Source organism: Mytilus californianus, unplaced genomic scaffold, assembly GCF_021869535.1.
Source record: "Mytilus californianus isolate M0D057914Y unplaced genomic scaffold, xbMytCali1.0.p SCAF_5, whole genome shotgun sequence".
NCBI classification, from domain to species: domain Eukaryota; kingdom Metazoa; phylum Mollusca; class Bivalvia; order Mytilida; family Mytilidae; genus Mytilus; species Mytilus californianus.
Window position 1 is genome coordinate 71,497,671 of NW_026262701.1, and position 11,392 is coordinate 71,509,062.

General features: G+C 31.2%; 1 protein-coding gene across 6 annotated transcripts in view; it reads left to right on the forward strand.

Moving 5' to 3' along the window:
* LOC127702998 (E3 ubiquitin-protein ligase CBL-like) overlaps positions 1 to 11,043 on the forward strand; it is a 56,637-nt gene extending 45,594 nt beyond the window's left edge. For 5 of the 6 annotated variants that reach the window (XM_052207363.1, XM_052207365.1, XM_052207364.1 and 2 more), the window contains 2 exons: positions 3,690 to 3,798; positions 5,587 to 11,043. In XM_052207363.1, coding sequence (XP_052063323.1) covers positions 3,690 to 3,798; positions 5,587 to 5,812 — 335 coding nt within the window. In that variant the 3' untranslated portion in view covers positions 5,813 to 11,043. The remainder of the gene's footprint in view (positions 1 to 3,689; positions 3,799 to 5,586) is intronic. The other variant, XM_052207367.1, reaches the window with a different exon arrangement.
* Positions 11,044 to 11,392: the final 349 nt, after the last annotated feature.

Consider the following 11,392-nt stretch of genomic DNA (forward strand, 5'->3'; position numbering starts at 1 on the left):
GCACAGTATTGCGCAATAGCAAGAAATCTTCAATTGCACAGTATTGCGCAATAGCAAGAAATATCCAATAGCACAATATTGCGCAATAGCAAGAAATTGTCAATTGTACAGTATTGCGCAATAGCAAGAAATATTCAATTCCACAGTATTGTGCAAAAGAAGATACTTTGTATAAATTGCTTATTTCTTGATCAATTTCAATGGGGTTTTATTCTTGAATTCTTGGGATTCTTTAATATGCTGAATCTAACCGTGTATTAAGTTTTTGGATTTTGGGCCCCGTTTTTAAATTGGTCCACATTGAGGTCCAAAGGGTCCAAAATTTAACTTTGTTTGATTTCATCAAAAATTGAATTATTGGGGTTCTTTGATATGCCGAATCTAACCGTGTATTTAGATTTTTAATTTTGGGTCCCGTTTTTTAAATTGGTCTACATTAAGGTCCAAAGGGTCCAAAATTAAACTTAGTTTGATTTTAACAAAAATTGAATTCTTGGGGTTCTTTGATATGCTGAATCTAAACATGTGTTTAGATTTTTGATTATGGGCCCAGTTTTCAAGTTGGTCCAAGTTGGGTCCAAAATTAAATTTGTTTGATTTCAACAAAAATTGAATACATGGGGTTCTTTGATATGCTGAATCTAAACATGTATTTAGATTTTAGATTTTTGGCCCAGTTTTCAAGTTGGTCCAAATTGGGGTCCAAAATTAAACTTTGTTTGATTTCAACAAAAATTGAATATATGGGGTTCTTTGATATGCTGAATCTTACCATGTATTTAGATTTTTTATTTGTGGGCCTGCTATCAAATTGGTTCATATTGAGGTCAAAAGGGTCCAAAATTAAACTTTGTTTGATTTCATCAAAAATTGAATTATTGGGGTTCTTTGATATGCCAAATCTAACCGTGTATTTAGATTTTTAATTTTGGGTCCTGTTTTTTTAAATTGGTCTACATTAAGGTCCAAAGGGTCCAAAATTAAACTTAGTTTGATTTTAACAAAAATTGAATTCTTGGGGTTCTTTGATATGCTGAATCTAAACATGTGTTTAGATTTTTGATTATGGGACCAGTTTTCAAGTTGGTCCAAGTTGGGGTCCAAAATTAAACTTTGTTTGATTTCAACAAAAATTGAATATATGGGGTTCTTTGATATGCTGAATCAAAACATGTATTTAGATTTTAGATTTTTGGCCCAGTTTTCAAGTTGGTCCAAATTGGGGTCCAAAATTAAACTTTGTTTGATTTCAACAAAAATTGAATATATGGGGTTCTTTGATATGCTGAATCTTACCATGTATTTAGATTTTTTATTTGTGGGCCCGCTATCAAATTGGTTCATATTGAGGTCAAAAGGGTCCAAAATTAAACTTTGTTTGATTTCATCAAAAATTTAATTATTGGGGTTCTTTGATATGCCAAATCTAACCGTGTTTTTAGATTTTTAATTTTGGGTCCCGTTTTTTAAATTTGTCTACATTAAGGTCCAAAGGGTCCAAAATTAAACTTAGTTTGATTTTAACAAAAATTGAATTCTTCGGGTACTTTGATATGCTGAATCTATATAAACATGTGTTTAGATTTTTGATTATGGGACCAGTTTTCAAGTTTGTCCAAGTTGGGGTCCAAAATTAAACTTTGAATATATGGGGTTCTTTGATATGCTGAATCTAACCATGTATTTTGATTTTGGACATTGGACCATAATAGGTAAATTAAAAAAATTGAAGTTCTTAGACCACATTCTTTCTGTGTCAGAAACCTATGCTGTGTCAAATATTTAATCACAATCCAAATTCAGAGCTGTATCAAGCTTGAATGTTGTGTCCATACTTGCCCCAACTGTTCAGGGTTCGACCTCTGCGGTCGTATCAAGCTGCGCCCAGCGAAGCATTTTATTTTTAGTTGTTGCCCTTGTACCTTGTATAGATAAAATATGTGCAACATTGGGGACATTGAAGCTCTGTTCTTTTATTTAATGTGAATTTCTCCTTTATTATAAGTAATAGGATAACATGATTAGGACGTTTTCCAGATAATGTACTCTGGTAAGCAATAGGTCAACTATATTTGGTGAATGGAATGATTGTAAGGTGTACATGTCTGTCTGGCAGTAATCATTTGTCCTTGACCTCATTTTCATGGTTCATTGGTCAATGTCAAGTTTTCCTGGTTAAGTCTGTTTCTCAGATACTATAAGCAATAAGATCAACTATATGTGATGTTTGGAATGATTGTAAGGTATACAAGTCTGTTTGGCAGGGCTCATCTGACCATGACCTCATTTTCATGGTTCTTTGGTCAATGTTAAGTTTTCCTGTTAATGATTGTAAGGTGAACATGTCTGTCTGGCTTGGTTTATCTGATCATGACCTCATTTTTATGGATCATTGATAAAGTTCAATTTATGTGATACATGTAGTAAAACTTTCTTTAGGACTATCAACATAAAATAAATCATGAATAGTAAAGCAGGCAAAACATTTTAGCATGTGCACTCTTGTTTATGACTGAAAAATGATATGAAATCCAAATTTTTTAAATCATAAAAATTGGTACCTATAAATTTATATGAATATTGAGTAATTCTGTAACAAGCTGATGTTCATTTGTAGTTTTTTTGTTGTTATTTTAAAGGCACTTACCACCAGTGTTGTTCTGGTGTTATTTTGTTTAAATTACATCTGAAAAAACATAGTCGTAAGTTCTTTTGAAACAACGGAAAATAACAAATGTGTATGGACCTATAATACTGCACAAAATGCTTAAATTTAAATCAACATGTTTTATATCTTTCATGCTTATGCTTATGCCATTCACAGAATGAACTTTCTTCACTTCACAAGCAAAATATATTCACTATAACCTAAAGAAACTTATACATAATTGAGTTGTGGATTTGATTGCTTCTCTTGTTAAGGGCAGGTTTCAAATAAGGATGTCTCAAAGTAGGCTTTGATATCAGTTGGCAAGATGTTAAATTAGAAACTCTATCCCATAAGTATTGGCCAGACACAAATATGTTAGTGCCAAAAACAAACTAAGGAAATGCACGAATTATAAATATAAAAATAAGTCGAAATGTTATCATTGTCAATGAATTATAAAGTTTATTTGTGCGCACATCTTTTATGGTTAAAGTATGCCAGATACTTCAAAAATGAATTAACAATTTCTCACTACATTACTTTCAAGTGCATGGAATTTATTTACAATGTTTATAAATAGTCTGTTTTGACATCCACTGGGGCTAAAGAGATAACTAAAATTTCCATTGCCATTGAAGATTTTTGTTACATAGGGACAGTAGTAGTGTAAAAGAAGAGATAATTTAAAGTTTCATTCAGATTTGCAGACTTTTAACAGAAGGATGGCCTTAGGACTTAGGTGTTAGAAAAGTTCATAAGAGTTCATAGTTTGCTGCATATTTTAATGGCTTCTGATGATATTAAGCAGATCCTAGAATGAAGGTTTACTTCGAGTTTTTTTGCTCATTAGTATTTATTTATTTGTTTGTTTTGCTACTACCAGAATTACTCCCCTTGTATGATGCTATCATCTGATTGCACAGCTGAATACTTTTATATCTGACATATAGTTAACTTAAAAAACATACAACATGCTTACATGCAATGCTTTTTTCCTTATATCTGCTTTGCTTACGCATTCCTTCTTTGTTATTTACAGGGACTATTTTCTCCCTCACAGGTAAAACACCAGCACACAGGGTACCAACTGATTACGACCTTCCACCATTACCTGCCCCTAGGAAAAACCTACCAGGAGATCCATACAAGTAAGTCAAGTTTTTGTCTTGCCTTCCCTCTATGTCATGGTCCAGCAATTTTGAAATGATTATTTTCTGCTGACATGCGGGACATATTTCTGTGTCAATTGTTTATTCTTATATTTTACGTCTTTTTTTTATATTCATCTATACTTTTAGTGTAAACAATAGAACAAATTTGAAATTTATATTATAACAAAAAATTGGTAATAAAATTCGATGACAATACAGACTGATTTCTTTTCTTTCATTATTAGTCTTTTATTTGAACAGCCATTATACTGTACAAATAAACTTTACTGCTTATCTCAAGCATTTCTAAAGTCCTGGGTAGTCTTGTGGTAGGGTGATTGCCTTGAATGCTGGAGGTCGTGGGTTTGAACCCCAGCCAGGTCAAAGCAAAGACTTCAAAATTTGTATTTGCTGCTTCTCCGCTAGGCAGACAGCATTTAGGAGAAAGAGTTGGTTAACTCAACAGTCTAAATAATGTGTATCACTAAGTTCACATGTCTTCCAGCCGACTGTTACCTTGTGAATTAGCACGTTAAAAATCTGGTTTAGAGTGTCAGTCTAGTACGAAGCAGGGTATATATATTCATATCACATTATCATGTACTCTTCCTGAATATGCATTTAATTTGCCACTGGACATTAAACAGCCATCAATCTAACAAGAATTTCTTCAACAAACTACTGTTACAAGAGAAATATGTTATTGCATTTACCATATACAAGCACTATTCCTTAACAAAAAAAAATAACCAACCACCCTTGCATGAAACTTTGCATAGAGTGGTTCATTTTTAGTCCCCTACCGACGAAGTCGAAGGGGACTTTAGGTTTGCACTCCGTCTGTCTGTCTGTCAGTCTGGCAAATCAGTTTTCCACACTTTTGTTCTTCGTGCTTGAAGATATTGATTTAATATTTGGTGTATTGTTTTATCATGTCAAGTTACAGATCAAGTTCAAATTTTGTTCCTGTCTGATGATTTTTTGCAGAGTTATGGTCCTTGGACTTAGAAAATTCACTCAAATAGTTTTGCACACTTTTTTTCGTCATGCTTGAAGATATTGATTTGATAATTGGGATATAGTTTTATCATGACAAGTTACAGATCAAGTTTTAATTTTGTTCTGGTCTGATGATTTTGTGCAGAGTTATGGTCCTTGGACTTAGAAATTCCACTTAAATAATCAGTTTTCCACCCTTTTTTTCGTCATGCTTGAAGATATTGACTTGATATTTGTTTTTAACCGGTAGGGACTATGTATTGCCATGCAATACTCTCAGAATGCTTGTTTATTTGGAGATAAGTTGTGGTATGATTGACAATGAGACAACTCTCCTACAGAGACTAAATGACGTAGAAGGTTATCAACTATAGGTCACCGACAATAATGCCTTCAACAATGAGCAAAACCCATACCAAGCTATTAAAGGCCACAAAATGACAAATGTAAAACAATTTTAACATGAAAACTAAAGACCTGATTAATGTAAAAAAAACAATAAAAGAAAAAATATATGATAAAACAGCAACAAGCTACAACCACTGAATTACAGGCTCCTGACTTTGGACAGGCACTTACAGAATGTGGCAGGGTTTAACATGTTTGCAGGTTTGCATACCCTCCCCCTAACCTGGGACAGTGATGTAGTAGCACAACATAAAAACACACTATAAAAATCAGTTTTTTGACAACCAAGGATAGTCTTCTCATGAGCAATTATACCACAACTGTTTATGTTTGTTCACTCAAATAACTTCTGATTATGTATTTATCTTGTTTTTTTAGAAAGGGAGATAATTCAGATATACCTTTACCTGTACGAAATCGTGATAGCAGGGAAAGATTAAAAGAAAATTGTGATAGTAATAAAGAAAATAGTGTTGATGAACAATCAGTGGACCATTTAGTACAGAAAGGTTATGACCGGTTACGAGTGGTTGATGCACTTAGAGTAGCCAGAAATAATTTACGAATGGCAGAAGACATTTTGGAGACATTTGTTAGAAATTAACACCCCTTATATGATTTCTTCCGTTTATAATTATGATTTGTCACAGACACTTTTTGTTTTGTTTTTCCATATATTTGTTTTCAATCAAATAGTTTCCAAGACCCATATTTTTCATATTTTGAAAATATTTTGATAGGTTTATTACATGTAATACACATCTGTATAGATTAAAAAGAACACCAAATTTTTATAAAACAATTCATAGCTGGTTATAGATATTTATATAAGTATTCTTTCAGATGTTTACACTAGTTTTCTTTGACATGTTTACCCAAATATTTTGTCAAATTCAAAACTGTGGTGTGACAACAGTGCTTCTGTGCAGGAATCCCAATAGGATCATATTTCCAGGATAAGTCTGATGTGTCCAACTAGAATATCACTGAAAGGGACTTTGTTGGGTTCTTTTTCACATGATGAAGAAAAAATTTCTGTTATAATTTTTTCTTGGACTATTTTCCCAAACGCAGGCTCATTTTTTACGGCCATTAGAATGAAATGAAGAGTATTTACTGTAAAAAAAGCTCTAGTTGAAATATCCTGTCATCAAAAAAGTTGCTAGTAATGGTTACTTGGATGGCAAGATGGCTGAGGTTTACCTGAAAATGTACAAATATACTAGAACAGGACATCAATCTATCTTTTTGGAGTTGTTTCCCATATTCAGCTGGATTGCGACTTACTCATGATTTTACAGAATCATGTTGTTTACATAGCAACCAACCAGTGTATCCATGTTCAAAGTATTGAAATGAAGAATCTAATAGGTTTGAAATAAATAAAAAATAATTTTTATCCAAAGTTAATATTGAGAATATATATGAAAAAGAATGTGAAAAAGAACTATAGAAACTAGGAAATTTTCATATGTTTGATAAAAATTTACACATATTTCACATATTACATTTTTGTTTTCATTTTTACCATGAAAAGAAAACGAGCTTTATAAGGCAAAACATGCTTTTACTATGTTATTTGTATGTTATTGGAAAATGATGGATAAATCATGGACTAAAGTCCACTGACATTTCACCCTTCAAAGTAAAGAAAATGTATCTCTGTATCAAACTCAATCATTTTCATTATATTTTGTGTTAAAATTTCTTACTTTAAACTCCTGATGGTTGCCAGGAATGGCTTGGATGTCTAGTTTCAAATGAAAAGAAGATGTATGGCTTGCTAACATTTTTTGGAAACCATGTTACCACTGTATAATAATGAGTTACATCTAGCATCTTGAGAGTATGTTTACAAGTCAAGGGCACATCTATGGTCCCTAACTTTGTATTTTTTTTTTAAAGTGGGCATAATTTGCCACAAAGTTCAGTCTCAAAGGAAAGTAATGTTCCTGATATCAGTGCAATAAATCAACTTATCTTTCATCAACCACTCGTATATAGATATGTTATTTATTTGATAAGTTTCTTGTCTTGTTTGCTGTGTACATATAAAATTAACAAAATTATTCAGAATATTAAGAATTTTAGATCTTCATTGATGTGACCATAAACTATATATTCTCCTTGACTTGCTAGTGGGTGATTGTCAAGAAGTTGAAAATCAGTTTTCACATATGAATTTTTTTTTAGCTTATTATTTCACAACTCTAGGAATGGGGCTATATTGCAATCTCACTGTCTGTCAGTCCGTTTGTGCAACAAACAACTTTGTCATACATTTTTCCAGGGATGACTTAAAACATGTAAGCACTTTTTCGGACACCTACTTTCTGTTTCCCACTAATAATATCGAATCCACAGTATTCTGGTCCTATATCTTTCTTTAAAATCTTATTCAGGGCCAATAACTTTGGTACTGAGAGTTTAAAATCTTTATTTGTTTATTTATTTTTACATTTTTCCTTGTACATAAATGTGACAAATTCACTGAAAATACTTTTCTCCAGAGCATATTTCCAATACTCAAGGTTACTTTCACAACAGCAAATTGAAGTAGGTAATTTTAGATATTTTAAATACGAAAAGAAAGTGACAATATCTTATCAGCTACCTTGTAATCGTAAAATCTGCTGGAAGAAATCAGATTTATACATGTGCTCTTGTGTCCCTATTTGGGAAGGAATTTTTGTTGTAGTTATATGGTTATTAAAAACGCAAAATTCTATTGGTTTATGTCCTGTTGTGTGATATTCTGTTAAAATTACTATATTTAAAAAAATCGTATTGATTCAGCTTCATTATCAATATTGCACGTTTTCCCCTATTACATAATTATTAGTGTCTTTTGTAGGAGATAGATTGAGGTTTGAAAGACATTTGTCCATGAAACAATTTCTCATTTCGATACAACAAAAGTCCATAATTGTATATTACATGTTTTTGCAATTGATTGGATATAACAGTTATATTCTGATAACTTAATGTACAATGTATATCTACCAAATCTATTTTTGATGCAGGCAAATTTTAAAACAGAAAACTTGTCTCCAAATTAGCAAGTTGTACAGCTTTTTCTAAGGTGAGGTAGAAATGATTTTGATTTACTAAGCGCTTTGGGTCAGAGGAAGAAATTCAAATTGTCTCCCATTAACTAGGTGGTGAAAGGTAACATGTTTGGGTTTTTCATTCATAGACATCAAAACATTTTTTCCTTTGAATTTGTGTTAAGAATACTTACATTAATTTTCAAAATAATTTCCATAAAAACCAAATGACAGTTAGTTTTCTCATGTCAGAACCTTTTATAGCTGACTATACATATGGGTTTTTCTCATTGTTGAAGGCATCCACATCATTTTAACTCGGGTGGATAGTTGCCTCATTGGCAATCAAACCATTTCTCTTTATTTTTTACTGTTGACAGGTGTCATTTATAATGCATTGTTTATATTGAATCATCATTATATGTAATCTATACAAAATGCCATACAGTATTGATAAAATACTTTATGATAGTATTCTTATTTTAATGAAACATGATTTTGTTCGAAGAAATTATACGGTTACTGCTTCAATCAAATGGTCAGTCAGGAATGTACTATTCTTGCCATGTTATTCAAATATATCAATTTATTTATAAGCTACAAATTTTAAAGTCTGCCATTAAAAAATATATGTTATGTTCAGTATATTAAAAAGTAGTTGAGTATTAAGTAAAGGTTTTTGATATTCATGAGGGGCCTGATGGGGGGTCTCATCACGATTCACGAGTTGATTTTTTTGTCAATCACGATTCACAGAAAATAAATTTCCATGATCACGGATCAAGAAAATATAAAAAGAGTAATAAATCTGTAGAAAAACGGATCACGATAGCGAAAATGCGCCGATCACGAAGAACGAAAATAACCCATCAGGCCCCTCATTCATCACCTTCATCAGCCACAAACATAAATTTTCAATCTTTCCTACTACTCTGTCTAAAAAATAACATGTTCTCATGAAAGATGAATGGTTGGAGCCTTATGACCAATGGAAACTTTCCGGATTTGAATTGCCAGATTTTAGTATTTTCCTATGTTTTTTTTTATGCTCAACAATCGTATGGTTAAAAGTGTGACTGACTGTTGATTGTGCCATTTGATATTCATTCATTTTTTCTATAAAAAAGCCAGACTTTAAATTTTCACAAGAACATTAATGTCAATTTTATGTATTTATTTTCTTTAATCATATTGAATTTAAATAGAATGAATAATCTTTATTTGAAGAAGATAACCTTATTAGTTGAAGTTATCTTCCTGAGAGTCCTCAAATAATGATAATAAATTAAAAGTTACAAATTAGATTTAGAACTTTTTACAACTGAAAGGGATTATCCTCTTTAATGAAATGGTATGGGCATTGAATCTCAAATATGAACATCAGACTTGTTAATTTTGATAGATAAATACAAAATACAGAGGTGCTGGACCATAGATGATAAATCCTGGATAGCTACCTGTTTCAGAATATATTCAGATACATTAAGACAGTCAACTTAATTAGAATTATTCGATTGATAGATTGTTGTTTGTTTAACCTCCATTTTAAAGATAATTATTAGGATATTTTGATAATGTATGGTATCTTGATAATGTATGGTATCTTGATAATGTATGGTATCTTGATAATATATGGTATCTTTATAATTATGTTATGATTTTCCATTTATATTTTTCTGATGAAATCCAAATTTGGACATATTTGTTATAAAATATACCAAATAAACATTAAAGGCGGACACTCTCCAAATTTGGACATATTTGTTATTAAATATGCCAGATAAACATTTAAGGTTGACATAAGTAGGCAGAAATTTTTCCAGATATTTCAATACATTTTCTGGACCTACTAATTTTCTGGTTTTTTATAAGCATGACCGCTAGTAATATTTTTATTTTTACCTTGTTATTGAAGATAAAGGATGAAGAAAAATGCTAATGTATCTAATAGAAAAACAAAAGATATGGGTTATCCATCCATGACACAAAATCAGTAAATGCACAACAACAAAAAAACCCACAAAAAGTAAAGGAACAGCGCTTTTATTGCTGTTCATCTCAAATTCACAGTGAGACCTCAACACGAAGCAAAAAAACTCTCATCTCACTGCAAGTTTAAGACAGCCCCTAGCACCGCCTTAAGCGGAATTCTAGACCATGATTGGACACATGAGTATGACATGATTACATTGTAAAAAATACCTAGATAGTCTGTGCAAAGCAAACATGACTTCAACAAAAATTTGGAAACGCTGTTTATCTGATTAATTTCTTTGAAGGACTCAACTAGTTTTAACAGTTTTTCCTAGTCCCAAATATTTGATTTAGAAAAAAAAAAAATTCTAGTTTGATTTTTATGTCTCAAAATTAAAAATATTGGACTACCGGTAATCTTGACTGGTCTGGATACTATAAAACACACAACACAAAATTGTTTTTCAAAAAGTTGTCTTATTTCAACTATTTGTCTTCAATTTGCAGGTTATAAATTAACCCGTTCTCAATTCTTGATAGATAGCAACCATGCTCACAAGGTGTTACAGATAGAAAGGTGGAAATTTTTTCCAAGAAAATAAGGCTATGAATGTTTATTTTATTATTTTTTTTTGTCAAAATAGTGCTCTGCCATTAATTTATGAGCAGGTCCGCTTGTATATTATCATAAACTTCTTTATTGCATTTTAAATGCTACTTGTATACTGTAAATATGTAAATTGTAAAATATAATTTATAACAAATTACTAGCGCTAATTTTTCTTGTTTTATTATATAAAAGTTGTACTTTGAATCTGTCAGAGTTTGTTTTTTTTAAAACGTTTAATATGCTGCATAAATGATAATGTGGACATTTCCTGAGATCTGTGATTGTGTATAAAATTTTTATCAGTGTGTATGTATGTAACAGTGTAAGTTATAGATTTTGAGAATTTTCAAGGTCTTTGCTACTATATATTTTGCAACCTATCTGTCTTTTTGTAGGCAATGCATTAAAAAATTTTGCTCAGCCAGTGTCATTTTACACAATATATTTTAAAAACCAACAACTTCAAATACATTTTTGTCAAAACAGTTTCAATTATTAATTGTTATTTTTATTACATATTTCATAAAGTTCATACATTTCTTTGATAAATTTA